A 22,057-nucleotide genomic window follows, 5' to 3' on the forward strand; every position below is an offset into this window, starting at 1 on the left:
CCAGCAGGAACTCATTTGCATATTAGGCCACACCCCTGACCTCACCATTGTTTCACACAGGGCCTTTTTTATTGAAAAATCAGGAACTCATTTCCATATTTGGCCATACCCTCTGATGCTAAGCCAGTTGGAACTGCGTTCCTGTTAAAAAAAACAAAAACCCTGTATGTAGTCTCTTCAATGAAGTCAACCTGGCCTTATTTCAAGGTCAATCTGAATAGGTTTATATTTGTGTATAAGTTGCCAGACACATGGAAATCAAAAAGCCAAGCCATTTCTACAGTTTACATTCCCCTCTGCGATAAAGCAGGAGTAAGTTCCCTTCTTTATTTCAGATTCTTCTAGCACCACTGAGTGATCTCTCCTCCCTCAGGATCCAGGTTGGAATATATGGCATTCTAGATGACATAAAGCCCTCTTAAATGCTAGCAATTTCTGGCTCCTCATCTACATAAAAAGCCTATTTGCTTTTCTAACTATCGTTAAATGACCTGAATGTTACTGTAACATTCGATGCAGCAAATACACAGCTGCTGCAACTAAACGGTGTTTGTTTTTAATGAATAGTGAACAGTTTAACTTTTTTTGTTATTTTGCTGTCTTTTTCTGGTCAAACAGCCAATTGGCTTTAAGACCTTGATGGGAAATTCTAACAAGAGGTGAACTTTCTAGGCACCGACCCCTACATTACTCAGGATAAGGTGCCAGAATTCTGAACAGCCTGTAGGAACTGGGTCATATTTTTGGGTGTCCCTCTAAACCTCCCTGCATGTACGAGAATTAGCAGAAGAGTGTTTGTCCAGTTTGGTGCAGCAGAAGTGCATGGACTCTTATCTGGGAGAACCAAGTTTGAGTCCCCACTCCTCCACTTGCAGCTGCTGGAATGGCCTTGGGTCAGCCATAGCTCTCACAGAGCTGTCCTTGAAAGGGCAGTTGCTGTAAGAGCTCTTTCAGCCCCACCTACCTCACAGGGTGTCTGTGTGTGTGTGGGGGGAAGGTAAAGGAGACTGTAGGTCAAAGATTTCAGGTTTTCACGGCTGGTAACATCATTAGGGTTAGTAGAATCTTTCGGGATCAAGTGCCGTGTTCTACTGGAGCAAGTTTTCCTTCCAGACGTTTCGTTCTCAGCTGCGGAGAACATCCTCAGTGGCGTTGCAGCCGGAGCAGGCGCTCAGACCTTCTTGGTTGCTGTGGAGCAGCCAAGAAGGTCTGAGCGCCTGCTCTGGCTGCAACGCCACTGAGGATGTTCTCCGCAGATGAGAACAAAACGTCTGGAAGGAAACTTGCTCCAGTAGAACACGGCACTTGATCCCGAAAGATTCTACTAACCCTAATGAGACTGTAGGTCGCTCTGAGACTCTTGAGATTCAGTGTATAAGGCGGGTATAAATCTAATATCATAATCATATTCTTTTTACAATTCCTGTGTTTACTACACTTGGGACAAATCGTTTAAAAATTAGACTCCTGTTCCTATAAAGTCACAGTCCAGATTTCTACTTCCTCATTTTAGATTATATACAGAATAAGCCAAAGTCGCAGTTAAAAAAAAAATGAAATTCTCAATCGCAACACCCAAGTAGTAATTTTGTTCCCTGGCAAATAATATATACATCTACACACACATACACACACACACAAACACATTGACTTGTATCACAATATTGCTTAGAAAAGAAATCCAATACCCTAGCCCACTCTTTTGCTACAGATTCAGGAAATGACAGTTCATCTCTTAACTTGTGAATGCTTAAAAGCCGAAAGACCTTGCTAAAGCTGACAGAAGCGATATCCTCTGTATACACGTCACTGTGCTAGATATTAACCGCTAAGAATAAGGTGGTTTGGAAGTACAATGAAGGTCAGGTTCGTGAGTATCATCACAGTGGCAAAATAGCTTGGAAGTCCAAGTATTTTTTTTTTAAAGAGCATTTTTTTTAAAAAAAAAGAAGTCACACATGCTCAGTTTCATTGGCTTAATTTTAGATAACGACAGCTGTACCAGCTGCAACACTGGTGTCAAGCGCGCTCAGGAAAGACAATACGTGAAATAACATTGTTATAAATAAAACAGTTCTTCATTTCAGGCTACAGGAAGCGGTAGCGAGAGATGTCCGCTACAAAAATGAGATTTATCTCCTTTAAATCGCCCCACGTTCAGCTTGTCGCTGAAGGACAAGTTTAACGGGGGAATTGCTTTGTCGTAGCTGCCTTGTTCAACAAGCGCAACGTTTGAGGAAGAGGTTTCAATTAAAAAAAAACAAACAAACCAAAACAACCCCAACCTTTGATTCATGATCTAAGTGGAACAAACATTATTCTAGAACATACATCCCCTTCTGGAAGTTGATCATGTGGACACACTGGAATCATTTTCCCCCCCTCACGGGGCGTGTTGAAACAAGGCCACATCTCTATTTCACAATTCTCAACTAAGCAACGTTAACATTTGTTTTTTTAAAAAAATGCACGCACAAGACTGGTACCAGCCCAGTCCAATACCTAGGCACGTCTTTTCTTTCCCTCCCCCTCCCCCAAAGCAGTATCATTTAAAATGTACAAGAGTTCTCAGTAATACTATTTGAGAGATACGGCGTTTTGGTATGGAAATGATAGTTCGTCCTTTAGGTTTGACGAAGAAACGAACGACAAAGTTTTCAAGGGGAGGAAAGCGACACAGCGATCGATGCTCGGAGGGAAGGAAGAACGAAGTAGAAAGCTGAAAACGTCTACACGGTACGACCAGCAGCTCTAGCAGCAACTGGATGAGAACACTTTGTGCTTCAAACGTCCAAAGCTCAAAGGCTCTTTTTGGCCACTTCCCTCACGCAGAAGAAGCTGTATGGTCCACCGGATTCATGGCAGCTCCACAGATGTAGTCTTGCTGTAGTCTTCACACCAGTCATACCCACAATTTAGTTTGATACTGTGGTGCCGAAAAGACCAGTGGTCGATACCAGAAGTCAGCGGTGAAGCGGTAGCGGCTTGCTTTCGCTAGGATTGCTGCGTGAGACGCCTGAAGTGAGGTAACACTTGGTTTTCGGGAAGATAGAGGGCTAGTTCCAATGCGACGAGAACCGTGAATTCAAATCCGATGAGTTCTCGTCTGTTGAATCTAAACCTCTCTTCTAACTTCTGTAAAAGATTTTTGAAAGAGAGAAGGAATTTTAAAAATCGATTAATACTGGGCTGCTAAATCCTAATACTTTTGGGTTTTTTTTTAAAATGTTGCTTTGGCGATGTTTGAACACGTAACTTATAAGGTGAAAGACTTTGCTGTGGAGGCAGCAACAGTTATGGTCTGCGGTATCTGGTCCGTGGTTAACAGCTTCATTTCTGATGCTTGGACTACAGAAAGGAACTGGGTAGAAAGCAGTGCTATGCACTGTTTTCAACAGCTGAGCCGCTGCATTTTGCACCAGCTGGAGTTTCCAGATCAGTCTCAAGGGCAAGCTTGCATAGAGCATGTTACAGTAATCCAACCTGGAAGTGACCGTCAGTCACATGGATCACTGTAGCCAGGTTCTGTAGAATAGAACACTGTAGACATAGAACACTATGTCTAGAGCAGTGATACCCTGTATTCTTGGTGCTTGGGGAGGGGGTGGGGCTACAGTGGAAGGCTTTTGGAGTTCTGGCCCCACTGGTGGATCTCATAATGGCACCTGAGTTTAGTCTACTGTGTGACACGGACTGGATGGGCAATTGGCTGGATCCAACCTGATCTCTCTTATGTTGTTATTTGTAACAGGGTCCCTCTATCCAAATGGTAGCTTCCAATTCACAATCAGAACTATTAGATCAGGAGTGTCCTATCAGGCCCCCAAGCAACTGGCTGTCATCTGCTTCCTTCTCTCTCTCTTGCTTCCTTCTGCATCACAGCTTGCTTTGCCAGGCTTGCTCAATTGCACAGGAGCTACAGAGCAAAGCCTCTATTTTCTCCATTGGCTGAGGCTCCATTGGCTGAGGCTATTAGCCACAGTGTGTGTGTGTGTGTGTGTGTGTGTGTGTGTATATATATATATATATATATATATATATATATATATATATATATATATATATATATATATTTGGCCGCTGTGTGACACAGAATGTTGGACTGGATGGGCCATTGGCCTGATCTAGCATGGCTTCTCTTATGTTCTTATGCTCCTGTCTTGGGGAGGGATAGCTTGCTTTGCCAGGCTGTCTCAATCGCAGAGCAGAGCTACTGAGCTAATCCTCTATCCGTCTATTGGCTGAGGCTCCTCTCTTTCCTGGTCCCCTGGGGAAGGAAGGAAACAGCCAGAGCTTCCTTTGCCTAGTTCCCTGGATCACATGGGAGAGATACAAAGAAAGCAGCTTTAAGACAAATGATTATGTTTTAAGCATGTTTTATTTTAAGCTTTTAAAAAATCTTTGTGTTTGTCTATGTCCTTTATAAAGTTGGTATCTTTGCTACCTGACACTACATTTTATGATACACACGACCCAACAAAGTCTCATTTACGTCAGATCCAGCCCTCCTAAATGAGTTCGACCCCCTGTATTAGATTATGCATCGCTCTGGTCTTTTCTCAGTTTTATGGTGACAACTGAGGGAAGACTATTCCTGTCGAAACCCTTCCAAACCTGCATCTGATCTGTCCTCTCAACATGACAATTAATTCGATGTTCACAAGAGAAAAACTAGTATGCCAATTCTTATACACAGATTTAGGGAAAGGTTGTAGGGTCTTCAAGAAGAAGAATAACTGCAGATATATACCCTGCCCTTCTCCCTGAATCAGAGACTCAAGAGCGGCTTACAATCTCCTATATCTTCTCCCCCAACAACAGACACCTTGTGAGGTGGGTGGGGCTGAGAGAGCTCTGACAGAAGCTGCCCTTTCAAGGACAAGTCCTGCGATAGCTATGGCTGACCCAAGGCCATTCCAGCAGGTGCATGTGGAGGAGTGGGGAATCAAACCCGGTTCTCCCAGATAAGAGTCCATGCACTTAACCTCTACACCAAACTGGCTCAGCGTTCCGGATGTATCAGGCAGTTATTCCGGCCGTACTTACATCGATAAGGTGTTTGACTTCATGTTTCCTGAGATCGCTGCTAATCTTGGCTGCGAGGAGCACGCAAGCACCGGCGCACAGTTTTCGGTTCTGTTTATTGAGCTTGCCCTGGAGAACAAGCTTTTCGAAGTAAACGTAAGCCATGGAGACGGTTACCGGCTCCAGGTTGCATTCCATACTCAGGTTCCGCATCTCTCGCTTTAAGCTGCCCATGGGTGAGGAGGAGAGAAAAGACATCTATTTCAGTCTCAGCTTCCATAGTTCAAGGAAAGATGCACCGAAACTGAGGATTCTAATTTCCCCTCTGTCGCGCATCCACAGTGTTACACATATGCCTTTCATTGCTGGCAGTTCATCACAATAGATCCAAAGTGGGCAGCCGTGTTGGTCTGAAGCAGGGGTGGCCAAACTTGCTTAACATAAGAGCCACATACAAGACACATCAGATGTTTGAGAGTCTCAAGACATGAACAAATATTACACACGTGTCTTTATGAAAACTCTTAATGCTTTCTTTGCACAGAAAGATAAAATACATATGTATGCACTATATAACACCACCATTTTAGAAGGGGACTTTTTAAAGAACAAAAGCCGGGAATAACAGTACCCATAAAACCAGCATAGGGAAGACTCGAGACTCAGTCTGCATTAAGTTCCTCCTTGACCTCTGGGAGACGTGTAATATGTGTGAGAGAGCTGCATGTGGCTCCCAAGTCACAGTTTGGCCACCCTCGGTCTGAAGCAATGTGACAAAGTTAGAGTCCAATAGCACCTTTAAGACAAACAAAATTTTGTTTGACAAAGTGTGCATGCACATGAAAGCTCACCGCCTGAATAAAACCTTGGTCTCAAAGGTGCTATTAGACCTTTGTCACACTTCATCACAATGTTTGCAGTTCTCCTGGAATTCATTGCCACAGGAGGTGATGGCGGCTGCAAGGATAGACAGCTTCAAGAAGGGACTGGATAAATATATGGAGCAGAGGTCCATCAGTGGCTATTAGCCACAGCGTATTGTTGGAACTCTGTCTGGGGCAGTGATGCTCTGTATTCTTGGTGCTTGGGGAGGAGAGGGGCCACAGTGGGAGGGCTTCCAGTGTCCTAGCCCCATTGATGGGCCTCCTGATGCCACCTGGGTTTTCTTGGCCACTGTGTGACACAGAGTGTTGCACTGGATGGGCCACTTGCCTGATCCAACATGGCTTCTCTTATGTTCTTATGTGACACAGAGTGTTGGACTGGAGGGGCCACTGGCCTGATCCAATATGGCTTCTCTTATGTTCTTATGTGACTCAGAGTGTTGGACTGGATGGGCCATTGGCCTGATCCAACAGGGCTTCTCTTATGTTCTTATGTGACACAGAGTGTTGGACTGGATGGGCCACTGGCCTGATCCAATATGGCTTCTCTTATGTTCTTATGTGACTCAGAGTGTTGGACTGGATGGGCCACTGGCCTGATCCAACAGGGCTTCTCTTATGTTCTTATGGGACACAGAGCGTTGGACTGGATGGGCCATTGGCCTGATCCAACATGTCTTCTCTTATGTTCTTATATGGAGCAGAGGTCCATCAGTGGCTATTAGCCACAGCGTATTGTTGGAACTCTGTCTGGGGCAGTGATGCTCTGTATTCTTGGTGCTTGGGGAGGAGAAGGGCCACAGTGGGAGGGGTTCCAGTGTCCTAGCCCCATTGATGGGCCTCCTGATGCCACCTGGGTTTTTTTGGCCACTGTGTGACACAGAGTGTTGCACTGGATGGGCCACTTGCCTGATCCAACATGGCTTCTCTTATGTTCTTATGTGACACACAGTGTTGGACTGGATGGGCCACTGGCCTGATCCAATATGGCTTCTCTTATGTTCTTATGTGACTCAGAGTGTTGGACTGGATGGGCCACTGGCCTGATCCAATATGGCTTCTCTTATGTTCTTATGGGACACAGAGTGTTGGACTGGATGGGCCATTGGCCTGATCCAACATGGCTTCTCTTATGTTCTTATGTGACTCAGAGTGTTGGACTGGATGGGCCACTGGCCTGATCCAACAGGGCTTCTCTTATGTGACACGGAGTGTTGGACTGGATGGGCCACTGGCCTGATCCAACAGGGCTTCTCTTATGTGACACAGAGTGTTGGACTGGATGGGCCACTGGCCTGATCCAACAGGGCTTCTCTTATGTTCTTATGTGACACAGAGTGTTGGACTGGATGGCCCATTGGCCTGATCCAACAGGGCTTCTCTTCTGTGACACAGAGTGTTGGACTGGATGGGCCACTGGCCTGATCCAACAGGGCTTCTCTTATGTTCTTATGTGACTCAGAGTGTTGGACTGGATGGGCCACTGGCCTGATCCAACATGGCTTCTCTTATGTTCTTATATGGAGCAGAGGTCAATCAGTGGCTATTAGCCACAGCTTATTGTTGGAACTCTCTGTCTGGGGCAGTGATGCTCTGTATTCTTGGTGCTTGGGGGGCACAGTGGGAGGGCTTCTAGTGTCTTGGCCCCATTGACAGGCCTTCTGATGGCACCTGGGTTTTTTTTTGCCACTGTGTGACACAGAGTGTTGGATTGGATGGACCACTGGCCTGATCCAACATGGCTTCTCTTATGTTCTTATGAGGATTTGTTTCTTTCAAAACGGATACCTCCATACCCCTCCTCTATGATAGGGATCTTGCTGACCAAAGACACAATATGATGGAAGATGGATGTGCTACTGGTATGTAAACAGGGCTTTTTTTGTAGCAGGAACTCCTTTGCATATTAGGCCACACCCTCCCGAGGTAGCCAATCCTCCAAGAGCTTACAGGGCTCAGTACAGGGCCTACTGTAAGTTTCAGGAGGATTGGCTACATCAGGAGGTGTGTGCCCTAATATGCAAAAGAGTTCCTGCTACAAAAAAAAAGCCTTGTATGTAAGACATGGAACGTCTCTTTCTCTGGACTAGGGATACTCGCATTTAAGGAAGGGAGAACATGGCTCAAAGTCAGGATGGGCAACAAGAAATCGCCATGGGAATCAGAAGATGCTCAGAGCTTACTGTATTTCAGTAGGGATGGTATCTGTTTTTTTGCAAAAACAACTGATCTTATGAGCCCTGGGAAGAAGGAACATGCAGCCAGATGGACAGTCACAAGGACAATTCCACAATTTCGGACAAATTTTGTATAACTGTCCAAGAAGACAAAAAAAAGAAAAAAATCAGTTCTGTGGAGTACAGTGGAAAAGACCAGTTGTGGAGTAAAGTGTTGGTCCCATCAGACATCCACGTCCCAGACAATCTAAGAATTTGCTGCAGAAGGCCCAAGTAGAAAAAGAGGAAGAGACTGGGTTTATATCCCACCCTTCACTACCTGAAGGAGTCTTGGAACAGCTTACAATCTCCTTTCCCTTCCTCTCCCCACAACGGACACCCTGTGAGATAGGTGGAGCTGAGAGAGGCCTCCGAAAACTGCTCTTGAACAGAACAGCTCTGAGAGAGTTAGAACTGACCCAACGTCACTCTGGCAGGTGCAAGTGGAGGAAAAGGGAATCAAACCTTGTTTCCACCACCCTTAGTCTTTTCATTACCTTCTGATTTTGCTCAGTGTCAGCTTGATGTGAGGAAATTTCTCTTTAAATGTTTCATTCATATCCTTTTTAAGGTCTGAGGGCTTCACATATTCTATGACTGTGGTCTGAAATTAAAAAATAATAATTATAAAAGGTTTTAAAATGCCAGTTTTAATAAGGGGGGGGGGGAGGACCAAGCTTTCAAAACTCATGAGATGCTAATCCATAAAGGCAAAGGTAGTCCCCTGTGCGTTTCCGACTCTGGGGTTACATTGCTTTCACAATGAACATATGAAGCTGCCTTATACTGAATCAGACCCTTGGTCCATCAAAGTCAGTACTGTCTTCTCAGACTGGCAGCGGCTCTCCAGGGTCTCAAGCTGAGATTTTTCACACCTATTTGCCTGGACCCTTTTTTGGAGATGCCAGGGATTGAACCTGGGACCTTCTGCTTCCCAAGCAGATGCTCTACCACTGAGCCACCGTCCCTCCACAATGTTTTCATGGCAGACTTTTTACAGGGTGGTTTGCCATTCCCCAGTCCTCTACACTTTCCCCCCAGCAAGCTGGGTACTCATTTGACCGACCTCGGAAGGATGGAAGGCTGAGTCGACCTCGAGCTGGCTACCTGAAAAACCAGCTTCCGCCGGGGATCGAACTCAGGTCATGAGCAGAGCTTAGGACTGCAGTATTGCAGCTTTACCACTCTGTGCCAATGAGGGACAAAACAGAGAAGTATGTGTAGCCTTGTGTTTCCTCCAGCACTCCAATCTACCCCGAAACAAAACCACACAACACAGCCAACCTCTACCAAGCATTCCGGTTCACACATCCCTTCAGGCATGCGCAGAGGAATTTTTTAGGTGAAGCGCAGTGTGCGCGGTACTGGCTCCACCCTTTCACCTGGGGGTCATCTGCCATGGCCCAGTAAGCCGGGACGCCGGCAGCGAGTCCTCCAGGTGGTAGGTGTTACATTAACGAGCTCTATCTGCCCGGGTTTGATGTTAGAGTTTTCCTTCTCTTAGGCTGGCGAGGTTGGTGGGCCCAGCCTGCCCATCCGGTTATACCGCCGGACAATTCGGTCGCACCATGACGTAGCAAACTCTGTGAAAAATGGGGGGGACCAGCGAGAAGGTGTTGCTACGGATGCAGTAATGCAGGAGAGGCCATTGCAGTGACCATCTGCCAGGCATAGCCAGACAGTGACCACGCGGCGTTCACTACACCGGGAGAGGAGAGGCTATGTATTGCGCATACACTTTCCCTGGGGGGGTAGGATACCCAGAGGGAGCCCACACACACACACACACCCCGCCCCATGGGGGGGGTTCACGCATACAGCTGGTTGATCATGCGGCCTGCCTTTGAGCCAGGATCTATGCATTGTTGTTTTGGTGACTGTAACTGATATACCAATAAAGGCTGCCTGTCTTGTCTGTCTGAATATAACCATGGTGCGTGTATAAGCTTATATGCGCACTAGGAAAAGGAAAGATCCCCTGTGCAAGCACCAGTCATTTCCGACTCTGGGGTGACGTTGCTTTCACAACGTTTTCACGGCAGATTGAACCTGGGACCTTCTGCTTCCCAAGCAGATGCTCTACCACTGAGCCACCGTCCCTCCACAATGTTTTCATGGCAGACTTTTTACGGGGTGGTTTGCCATTGCTTTCCCCAGTCCTCTACGCTTCCCCCCCAGCAAGCTGGGTACTCATTTGACCGGCCTCGGAAGGATGGAAGGCTGAGTCAACCTCAAGCCGGCTACCTGAAAACCCAGCTTCCGCCAGGGATCGAACTCAGGTCGTGAGCAGAGCTTAGGACTGCAGTGCTGCAGCTTTAACACTCTGCGCCGCGGGGCTCTTATATGCGCACTAAGGGGGCCAAAAAGCCCCGGAGGTTCGTTCTCTCATCGGCATCCCAAAACACGGCCTTGGCTGTCAGAAAGGGCAACTTCAGAACAAGACGGCATTCCTGGGCTGGTGTCATGTTATGCTAAGCGTGTTACTCAACACCAGCTCTCTTTGTACAGACTCAAAGTCAAAGCCTTCTTGCATCTAGGGCATGGCCGAGGAATCCCAGATGAGAAAAGTCTTAATCTCTTTGAGGACAGAAGGTTTTCCAAGCTCTCTGGTAATCTCTTAATCCTGTGATCCTTGGCATTTCGAGTGCAGCGCAGCGCTGAGCGTTTTATACGGCTTCTCTTCTTGGCAATGCATGCAAAGAGATACCGTCAGATTCCCAAGGGCATTGTGTGACTAGCAGGTGAAGCATTAGAGGGAGGTTAACAGGCAATAAGGCAAAGTCTCAGCTGTTTGCCTGGAACCAGTATCATACAGAGACTATAGCACAGAACTTGACCCTGAGAAAGAAATATGAGTCTTTGGCTGCGATCACCCACACCAGATCCGGGGTGTCAAACGTGCAGTTCAGGGGCCAAATCAGGCCCCCGGAGGGCTCCTATCAGGCCCCCAATCATCTGCTTCCTTCTCTCTCTCTTGCTTCCTTCTGCATCACAGCTTGCTTTGCCAGGCTTGCTAAATTGCACAGGAGCTACAGAGCAAAGCCTCTATTTTCTCCATTGAAGAAGATGATGATATTGGATTTATATCCCGCCCTCCACTCCGAAGAGTCTCAGAGCGGCTCACAATCTCCTTTACCTTCCTTTACCACAACAGACACCCTGTGAGGTGAGTGGGGCTGAGAAGGCTCTCATAGCAGCTGCCCTTTCAAGGACACCCTCTGCCAGAGCTATGGCTGACCCAAGGCCATGCTAGCAGATGCAAGTGGAGGAGTGGGGAATCAAACCCGGTTCTCCCAGACAAGAGTCCGCACACTTAACCACTACACCAAACTGGCTGAGGCTCCTCCCTAGGGGAGGAAAGCTTGCTTTGCCAGGCTCTCTCAATTGCACAGCAGAGCTACTGAGCCAAACCTCTCTTCCTTCTACTGGTCCCCTGGGAAAGAAAGGAAAGAGCCAGAGCTTCCTTTGCCCAGCTCCCTGGATCCCATGGGCGAAATACAAAGAAAGCACCTTTAAGACAAATGAGTGCTAATATTTTAAGCATGTTTTAAGTTTAAAAAAATATTTGTCTTTTTCTGTGTTCTTTATAAAATTTATCTCTCTGCTACCCAATCTTAAATAGGTACGCACATGGCCCGGCCTGACCTGGCTCGGCCCCTCAAGGTCTCATTTATGTCAGATCCGGCCCTCATAACAAGTGAGTTCAACACCCCTGCACTAGATAATGCACTTTCAACCCACTTTCCAGTTCAGGCAGTAAAATCCAGTTGGAAAGTGCACTGAAAGTGGATTGAAAGCGCACTATTTAGTGCGTGTGATCGCAGCCTCTGACAACTTCGTTGCTATGTCAGAAGAAAAGGCTGTCTGGACAACCACCCCCGGAGACCACAGAAGCCAGATATTATGGTGGTAGCCAGTTATGTGGTTGCCATCTCCAGCGTATCTTGCTCATTTCTTCAATTATTTTCTAGCAGCTATCGATGCTACAGGGCAGCTATGTACCACTTCAGAGCGTTCAAAGCAATACACACATGCCAATCATCAGTCCAATTGCCTTCTAAGGGAGGACAATTTTAATATTCCTTTATTTCAGATGTGGGGCTGAGAGAAGGTGGTTTGCCCAAGGGAATGTATGGCCTATATAGGATTTAAAACAATAAATATCTTATTGATATTTTGGGGGTATTTATTCAGCTGAATAAAGGCTGATATTATCTGGCTTTTATTCGGGTGCAGCTAGAAGGCATTTAAAGAGACTGCTTTAAATGCCTTCAGTTCCCTTGCTGAGTCGGACCACTACAGCAGTGCATCAGTGAGCGAACTGAAATCATTTAAAGTTCAGCAGCCCACCTTGGTAAGGGAACTAAAAGCATTTGAACTTTAAACGACTTCAGTTCACTTGTTGAGTTGTGCTGCTGTGGCTGCCCTCCTTGGTGAGGGAACCGAAAGTATTTAAAGTTTAAATGCCTTCAGTTCAATTGTGAAGTTGTGCCACTGGGGCAGCATGACCCTGCAAGTGAGATTCTCCATCATACCCTATGGGGACGGTCCCCATAGGATATAATGGAGCCAAATACATTTGGGTTCCAAATATTTACCTGAATACTGGTAAAATACCGACACTGGTATTAAAGTATATTTGAAAAAAACAATATTTTTGGGGTTCAAAGATCCAAATTGGTAAAAATCTGAATTTATTATTTTGCACAGCCCTACAAACCAATCGACACCAACTGCACCGTGTGATGAGGATCTGTACTCTCAGCATCTTACCATGTATGAGGCAAAGATGAGGACCCGTTTATGCTTCCCACATGGCCACTGGGGGTCATCAAGGAGATTGGGATTGTATTCTGCTAACTCGCCAACTTCACTGCCTGCAAGGAAAAGCAGAGAGAGAGAGATCATAAGAACATAAGAGAAGCCATGTTGGATCAGGCCAACGGCCCATCAAGTCCAACACTCTGTGTCACACAGTGGCAAAAAATGTTATATACACACATACACTGTGGCTAATAGCCAAGATCTGCCAAGATCCATGAAGTGCTCAGCAGCATGGTAATGTTTGAGAAGAAAAAGCATATCAACCCCCCCTTCTATATTCTACAAACTATTTGCAAACAGGAGGAGGGCAAAGACAACGAAAAAGGCCTTCTGGAACGTTTAAGCTGTTTCTTTACGAAGCAAGAATAGAAAAATTATTTGGGTTGGAACATACCAGCTAGGACCAGAGGGATCTGAAAGAACCAAGGGTGGGATTCTAGCAGGAGCTCCTTTGCATATTAGGCCACACCCCCTGATGTAGCCAGTCTTCTAAGAGCTTACAAAAAAGAGCCCTGTAAGCTCTTGGAGGATTGGCTACATCAGGGTGTGTGGCCTAATAAGCAAAGGAGCTCCTGCTAGAATTCCACTCCTGGAAAGAACTATACTAGTTGCTTATCTTTCCCACAGATCTTGCCCATCCCTTTCCCTCCCAGGCACTCTGACATAATTCTTCCTATTGGAATTCAGACTGTTAATTCCTTGGGGCAGAGACCTTCCAGTCTGACTTATCTCTGCTGCTCTGTTAGAATGCACACTGATGGCATTACATAGAATTAGACAGGAAGTCAGCTACAGAGACGTCAAGGGCTTTTTTTGATCAGGAATGCACAAGAAGAAGATTGCAGATTTATACCCTGCCCTTCTCTCTGAATCAGAGTCTCAGAGCATCTTAAAGTCTCCTTTATCTTCTTCCCCCACAGCAGACACCCTGTGAGGTAGGTGAGGCTGAGAGAGCTCTAACAGAAGCCGCGCTTTCAAGGACAACTCCTGCCCAGCAGGTGCAAGTGGAGGAGTGGGGAATGAAACCTGGTTCTCCCAGATAAAGAGTCCACACACTTAACCACTACACCAAACTGACTCTACGCAGTGGAGTTCAAGCTGGCTTGGCGTCAGGGTGTGTGGCCTAATATGCAAATCAGTTCCTGCTGGATGAAACAATGGTGACGTTAGAAGGTGTGGCCTAATATGCAAATGAGTTCATGCTGGGCTTTTTCTACAAGGAAAAGCCCAGGAAACGTCACTTTTCATGAAACAGTAATCCAGGACTAGTTACTACTGCCTACAACCACCCACACCCCCAAAAAAGTTTATGGCATAAACAGGACGGAATAAAAGTTTGGATGCATTCTACTGCATTTGGAAAAAGACCTGGGATGGTGCTGGTAGAAATGGAGGAAGATTTCAAGGTGGATCATTTTGAGCATTTCTTCTTCCCAAACACACGAATCCCTCTTATACAACATACATTGATCACCTTATAAATAAGCTTAAATAGATGTTGCCACATTTGCTCACACTCCAGTTTTTCAGCTGTCTCCTCCCCCCCCCTCCCAATCTGAAAATTTATCTCATCAAACCACTGAAAATCAGTCTGGTTTCACTTGTGACCTTGTGCTATCGGCTGCAATAAGCTTTCAGTTTTTGTACAGGCTGTGAACGTAAGAGCAGAAGAAGAATTGCAAATTTATACCCCGCCCTTCTCTCTGAATCAGAGACTCAGAGCTGCTTATAATCTCCTATATCTTCTCCCCCACAACAGACACCCTGTGAGGTGGATGGGCTCTCACAGCAGCTGCCCTTTCAAGGACAGAGTCTCAGAGTGGCTTACAATCTCCTATATCTTCTCCCCCCACAGCAGAAACCCTGTGAGGTGGATGGGGCTGAGAGGGCTCTCACAGCAGCGGCCCTTTCAAGGACAACTCTGCGAGAGCTATGGCTGACCCAAGGCCATTCCAGCAGCTGCAAGTGGAGGAGTGGGGAATCAAACTCGGTTCTCCCAGATAAGAGTCCACCCACTTAACCACTACACCAAACTGGCTCCCTGCTTGGAGCTCACTAATGCCCATCCAGTCCAACACTCTGTGTCACACAGTGGCCAGAAAACCAGGGGCCATCAGGAGGTCCATCAGTGGGGCCAGGACACTAGAAGTCCTCCCACTGTGCCCTCCCCAAGCACCAAGAATACAGAGCATCCCTGCCCCAGACAGAGAGTTCCAACAATACGCTGTGGCTAATAGCCACTGATGGACCTCTGCTCCATATGTTTATCCAACCCCGTCCTGAAGCTGTCTATGCTTGCAGCCGTCACCACCTCCTGTGGTGATACATGAAACACCATGCAGTTTGCTCTCTGCATGGCTGGACTGTTGGTTCTGTAGAGCTTAGTTCAAGACAATAGCTGCGGGTTTTGCAAGCCAACACGTCTGCCAAGTACACTGGCATTTCTACATTGTTATTTCAACACAGCAAGATTGTGATGGAACCTGGCATTCTGGCTTGCAATTCAAACTGGGATGCTCAGAGACCTGGACTTGGGAAAGTGGAGAAAGCCAACACCGGCTGGAAAAGGTAACCATGAAGCACCATCATTAAACCGCTCCGTGTTTTGACCTTAAAGCGGCTGGTGCTTTGCCCACTTTCTTATTAAAAAGTGCATCTGGATTCTGCATTTTAAGGCATTGCCTTGCATTGCGTGTCATGGTTACGAAGCCCAAAGAAAGTTCTTGTCTATATTTAGACCTGTCTCAACATTTTCGTGCTCAGCTGCTGAATCTAAGCACCGTAAAGGGCAGATTTGCCTCCTCTTCAGCCACAAGGAAGCATGATTAAACCGGTAGCAGCAGAGAGAATTTGGATGTGGTCCGCATGCCTGTAAATTCTCCTACGGATTTCTGAAAGCTGGCATCTGGCTTGGAATTCTGCCTTCTGAGATTCTCACCTTGCTTTTAAAAACAACAGTTTTCCAGCTCTTACTGTTGGATAGAAATGCATGGAACCAGTGTATTGCTTTTAAAAAATCTGAGAAGGTAGACGAAGAACCAACGTGGTGTAGTGGTTAAGAATGGGATGGCTCTAATCTGGAGAACCGGGATTGACTCCCCAATCCTCCACATGAAGCCAGCTGGGTGACCCTGGGCCAGTCAAAGAACTCTTAGCCCCTCCTACCTCACAAGGTGCCAGTGTTCCCTCTAAGCTGAGTTAGTGTGAGCAAGCTCACAGTTTTATAGCCTCCAGCTCACCCGTTTTTGTCGTAGCTCAGGAAAAACGGCCCCAGAGCAAACTAATGGATGCAGGAGCTCGCAACTTTAATACCAGTAGCTCACAAAGTAGAATTTTTGCTCACTAGACTCCACAGCTTAGAGGGAGCATTGCAAGGTGCCTGCTGTGGGAAGAGGAAGCCACTTTGAGACTCTTTCTCTCTCTCTCTCGGCTTGGCTTCGCGAACGAAGATTTAAGAAGGGTGCAATAGTCCACGTTTGCTGCAGGCTCGCTGGTGGCTGACAAGACCAATGTGGGACAGGCAGGTCCGGCCACAGCGGCTGCAGGGAAAAGGCTGATTTAGGGTTGGTCCTGTAGCAGTGAGGCCACCTTTTCTAGGCCCCTCTCCGTGTGGAGCAAGCAGTGCTGTCCCTAGATAAGGCTGCTTGGTCGTTCAGGGTGCTGCCGAAAGATGCTTTCGTCTCCGGGTTAGCATCAGGCGACCAATACCCTGAACCGCCTACATGCAGGATCGGGACTGCGGCTTCCAGTGGCACCTTCCACCTGCCGTTTCGCCCCTTGCCCATCGCTGCAGGACTTGATGCGTTGTGGGTTGTGTGTGTGGATATGCCCTTCAGGCCTGCGCAGAGGAATTTTTTAGGTGAAGCGCAGTGTGCGCGGTACTGGCTCCACCCTTTCACCTGGGGGTCATCTGCCATGGCCCAGTAAGCCGGGACGCCGGCAGCGAGTCCTCCAGGTGGTAGGTGTTACATTAACGAGCTCTATCTGCCCGGGTTTGATGTTAGAGTTTTCCTTCTCTTAGGCTGGCGAGGTTGGTGGGCCCAGCCTGCCCATCCGGTTATACCGCCGGACATTCGGTCGCACCATGACGTAGCAAACTCTGTGAAAAACGGGGGGGACCAGCGAGAAGGTGTTGCTACGGATGCAGTAATGCAGGAGAGGCCATTGCAGTGACCATCTGCCAGGCATAGCCAGACAGTGACCACGCGGCGTTCACTACACCGGGAGAGGAGAGGCTCTTTAGGATAAAGCAAAATGAGGTATAAAAAGCTCTTCTTCCACAGTCCTCTGCCATAGGGCTCAGTAACCTTTTAATAATTAAACCGGCCAAGCGATGTCAAAATTCAGGGCAAGAGATCTGTAACAAGCCAGTGTAAGAAAGTCTATTTGCAATAGGGAATCAGGAGGGGGAGGAGTCTCAGCCAACAAAAGGAAGAGAGGCTTGGCTCAGCAGCTCTGCTGTGCCTGGCAAAGCAAACTCTGCCTCCCCGCTTTCCTCCCCAAGGGAGGAGCCTCACCCAGTGGAGACTATAGAGGTTTTGCTCTATAGCTCCTGTGCAATGGAGCAAGCCTTGCAAAGCAAGCTATGATGCAGAAGGAAGGAAGAGAGAGGGAGATGACAGACAGTTGCTCGGGGGCCTGATAGGGGCACTCCAGGGGCCTGATTTGGCCCCCAGGCCACATGTTTGACACCCCTGTTCTATTTTAGTCTCACAACCACTCTGGGAGCTAGCACTAATTATAAAAAGAGACTTAACGCCCCCCCCCCAAAAGAATGGAAACACTCGCTGCCCTAAAAATGGAATTTGCCTTCAGAAGTGGCATCCTTGTTTCTATGTGAAAAAACCTTCTAGCAACTGCATTTAGAAGAAGAAGAATTGCAGATTTATACCCCACCCTTCTCTCTGAATCAGAGACTCAGAGTGGCTTACAATCTCCTATATCTCCCCCCACAGCACAACAGACACCCTGTGAGGTGGGTGGGGCTGAGAGGACTCTCACAGCAGCTGCCCTTTCAAGGACAGAGAGCGGCCTACAATCTCCTTTCCCTTCCTCCCCCACAACAGGCACCCTGTGAGGTGGGTGGGGCTGAGAGGGCTCCCACAGCAGCTGCCCTTTCAAGGACAGAGTCTCAGAGTGGCCTACAATCTCCTTTCCCTTCCTCCCCCACAACAGGCACCCTGTGAGGTGGGTGGGGTTGGAGAGGGCTCTCACAGCAGCTGCCCTTTCAAGGACAGAGAGCGGCCTACAATCTCCTTTCCCTTCCTCCCCCACAACAGGCACCCTGTGAGGTGGGTGGGGCTGGAGAGGGCTCTCACAGCAGCTGCCCTTTCAAGGACAACCTCTGCCACAGCTAAGGCTGACCCAAGGCCATTCCAGCAGGTGCAAGTGGAGGAGTGGGGAATCAAACCCGGTTCTCCCAGATAAAGAGTCCATGCACTTAACAACTACACCAAACTGGCAGCAGCAGACGACGAAGACGACTGCAGATTTATACCCCGCCCTTCTCTTTGAATCAGAGACTCAGAGCAGTTTACAACCTCCTATAACTTCTCCCCCAACAACAGACACCCTGTGAGGTGGGTGGGGCCGAGAGAGCTCTGACAGAAGCTGCCCTTTCAAGGAAAGCTCTGCAAGAGCTATGACTGACCCAAGGCCATTCCAGCAGCTGCAAGTGGAGGAGTGGGGAATCAAATTCGGTTCTCCCAGATAAGAGCCCGCGCACTTAACCACTACACCAAACTGGCTCTCTTTTTGTTCCCTTTTGCTCCCTTCCTGAAATTTCACATCCCAAAATATTTAGCAGCAGCAGCGGCAGCAGCAATGTAACCATGTCAAAGGCGAGTGCAGAAGGGGCTTACCAATATCTGTTGCGGAGGATATCACTTTGGCTGTTGTGGCTTTGTGCCTGGATCCCCCGGCGCTCCGCGGAATGCTGGCTCGACACAAGGGAATGGCACCGTGGACATCGGCTTTACGGCCGACGAGAGCGTTGGTCGGATACAAGAACTTTGCATAGGACACCACCTGCAGAGAGAGACAGCGAGCGAGTTTCATTAACCTTGGCAAAGAAGCATCAGGTCACTGGTTTGCAAAGCAATTTTTGGTGCTTCGGTGCTTCCATTGTCAAAGTAACCGATGGGAAATGGTTAGCAATGGCCTGTAGCCAGTACTTTTTTTTGTGTGTGTGTGGGGGGAATCCCAGCAGGAACTCATTTGAATATTAGGCCACGCCCCACCACAGCGTCATTGTTTCACACAGGGCTTTTTTTGCAGAAAAAGTCCAGCAGGAACTCATTTTCATATCAGGCCACACCCCTCCCTGCGCCAGTGGCCCCCACAAGCCCAGCAGGAACTCATTTGCATATTATTTATTTATTTATGTCATATTCATGGGCCGCCCATTCTATGCAGGCTCAAGGCAGCTTAGTAATATAAAATACACAATAAACAATATTAAAACAGTAAAAACAATCAAATAAACTGCAATGGTGCTACTTCAGGCAGATCATGTAATATTTCCCTAGGCAGTTAATGCAAAAGAACGATAGATCCGGATATGGCGGCAGCCCTCTCCCATTAGATGTCATATGCCATCCGAAACAGTTCAGTCTCGCAGGCCCTGCGGAACTGCAATAAGTCCCGCAGGGCCCTGATAGCTAATGGGAGGGTGTTCCAGAGTACTGGAGTTGCAACCGAGAAGGCTCTTGTTCTGGTGGAATTAAGCCTAGCTTCTTTTAGCCCAGGGACAGCCAAAAGACTAGGCCACACACTCTGACACCAAGCCAGCTGGAGTTCAGTTCCTGTGTGTTCCGGCTCAAAAAAGCCCTGCCTGTAACCAATCATCCAGACTGAAATGTTCCTGCTTGTCCCTCCTGCATCGGCCCATTGTATTTCCCTCCTAAAGTCCTAAGAGAGAAGGAGGAGGGTCTCCCATGGGAGTGGTGGGGATCAGCAGAAACCACCAATCCCTCTTCTAGGAGATCAGAATTACTGTTCCATAAGAGAACTGGGTAGGGTTGGGTCCAAAGACAGAGACCACAGTTCAGTTTTCCTTCTAATCCTTAAACACGGCTGATAACGTTCCAAGATCGCAAAGGAACATTTGGAAAAAAGAATAGTTCTACTACCTCAACTTTAAGAACGTAAGAGAAGCCATGTTTGATCAGGGCAGTGGCCCATCCAGTCCAACAACACTGTGTCACACAGTGGCCAAAAATCCCAGGTGCCATCAGGAGGTCCATCGGTGGGGCCAGGACAGTAGAAGCCCTCCCACTGTGCCCCCACAAGCACCAAGAATACAGAGCATCACTGCTCCAGAAAGAGAGTTCCAACAATATGCTGTGGCTAATAGCTACTGATGGACCTCTGCTCCACATGTTGATTCAATCCGCTCTTGAAGCTGTCCATGCTTGCAGTTGCCACCACGTCCTGTGGCAGTGAATTCCATGTACAATAATCTTTATCGGCATGATATCAAACATAACAGGGAACCAATCCATCCATCAAATGGCAATTTGCAAATACATTAAGCACCTCTTAGATACAAAAAATGTGCAAGTTTCAATTACCCACTGGTTCCGAGTTGACAACAAGAAGACAATTTTATATTTGTCGGGCTTCACTGTTTGTTCGCTCAAAACCGGGGTCAATGAGTATGGAGCACAGGTCAGAATAAAAAGTACAGTTTAAGAACACATGTTCTAAAGTTTCTATCTCAGGACATGCACAAGCGCACCGCCTGTTAGCATAGGGAGTTTTATGGAATCTTCCAAGAAGTATCGCAGATGGTAGCACATTGAACGTAGTCTGCGAATAGGCTCTGTGTTGCCAAGGGGCTGAGATATTCAGCCCTATACCCAGGAGGTAAAACCCCCAAACCCAAGTGTGAACATCTGCCTTTAGCAAGGCTTTCGAGCAATTCCCAAAGGGTGATTAATATATGGAATTCACTGCCACAGGAGGCAGTGGCAGCTGCAAGAATAGACCAGTCACTGCCTTGTGAAGCAGATTTGCCTATTAAAAAAGTACCTGATGATTGTGCTTCAGGTTTTTTTAAAAGTATGGTAGGGGAGAAGAGAAAAGGCAACAAAGAAGAATAGGAGGGTTTTCCTTTAGCTTCTTCTTTCTTGTAATTTATTTCAGAATATTAAGTTGTATCTCAGAAAAAAGTTAGCATCTTTAATGCATGGATTAAAATGCAAGCAATTAAAATGTGGAATTTGCTGCCTGAGAATGTAGTGATGGCCACAAATAAAAGGGGATTAGATAGATTCATGGGCGATAGCCAGGGTGACGGAGGGGAGCCTCCAAATTCAGAGGAACTAAACCTTTGAATCCCAGAGCCAGGAGGCAAAACCAAGGGAAGGCCTTGACCTCCTATGACCTGTTGTTAGTCGTTCAGAGGAACTGGTCTGTGGGACTAGATGGAACACTGCTCTGATCCAGCAGGGTTCTTCTGAGCATAGAATCATAGAGTTGGAAGGGACCTCCAGGGTCATCTAGTCCAACCCCCTGCACAATGCGGGAAACTCACAAATACCTCCTCCTAAATTCACAGGATTTTCAGTGCTGTCAGATGGCCATCTAGCCTCTGTTTAAAAACCTCCAAAAAACGAGAGCCCACCACCACCTGAGGAAGCCTGTTCCACTGAGGAACCGCTCTAGCAGTCAGGAAGTTCTTCCTAATGTTGAGCCGGAAACTCCTTTGATTTAATTTCAATCCATTGGTTCTGGTCCTACCTTCTGAGGCCGCAGAAAACAATTCCACACCATCCTTTATATGACAGCCCTTCAAGTACTTGAAGGTGGTGATCATATCACCTCTCAGCTGCCTCCTCTCCAGGCTAAACCTGCCCAGCTCCTTCAACCTTTCTTCATAGGACTTAGTCTCCAGACTCCTCACCATCTTCGTCACCCTCCTCTGGACCCAGCTTGTCTATATCCTTCTTAAAATGTGGTGCCCAAAACTGAACACAATATTCTAGGTGAGGTCTTACCAGAGCAGAGTCAAGCAATACCATCACTTCATGTGATCTGGACACTATACTTCTGTCGATGCAGCCCAAATTTGCATTTGACTTTTTAGCCACCGCATCACACCGTTGA

The 22,057-nt window shown here is 47.3% G+C and overlaps 1 protein-coding gene across 1 annotated transcript in view; it reads right to left on the minus strand.

The window, feature by feature from the left end:
* Window positions 1–1,944: 1,944 nt before the first annotated feature.
* The window catches only part of CABLES2 (Cdk5 and Abl enzyme substrate 2), a 108,846-nt gene continuing 88,733 nt past the window's right edge, over window positions 1,945–22,057 (minus strand). Inside the window, exons 5-9 of the mRNA XM_060232935.1 lie at window positions 18,811–18,976; window positions 12,899–13,002; window positions 8,623–8,729; window positions 5,047–5,251; window positions 1,945–3,135 (exon numbers count right to left, since the gene is read on the minus strand). Coding sequence (XP_060088918.1) covers window positions 2,995–3,135; window positions 5,047–5,251; window positions 8,623–8,729; window positions 12,899–13,002; window positions 18,811–18,976 — 723 coding nt within the window. The 3' untranslated portion in view covers window positions 1,945–2,994. The remainder of the gene's footprint in view (window positions 3,136–5,046; window positions 5,252–8,622; window positions 8,730–12,898; window positions 13,003–18,810; window positions 18,977–22,057) is intronic.

Source organism: Heteronotia binoei, chromosome 2 (assembly GCF_032191835.1).
Source record: "Heteronotia binoei isolate CCM8104 ecotype False Entrance Well chromosome 2, APGP_CSIRO_Hbin_v1, whole genome shotgun sequence".
NCBI classification, from domain to species: Eukaryota; Metazoa; Chordata; class Lepidosauria; order Squamata; family Gekkonidae; genus Heteronotia; species Heteronotia binoei.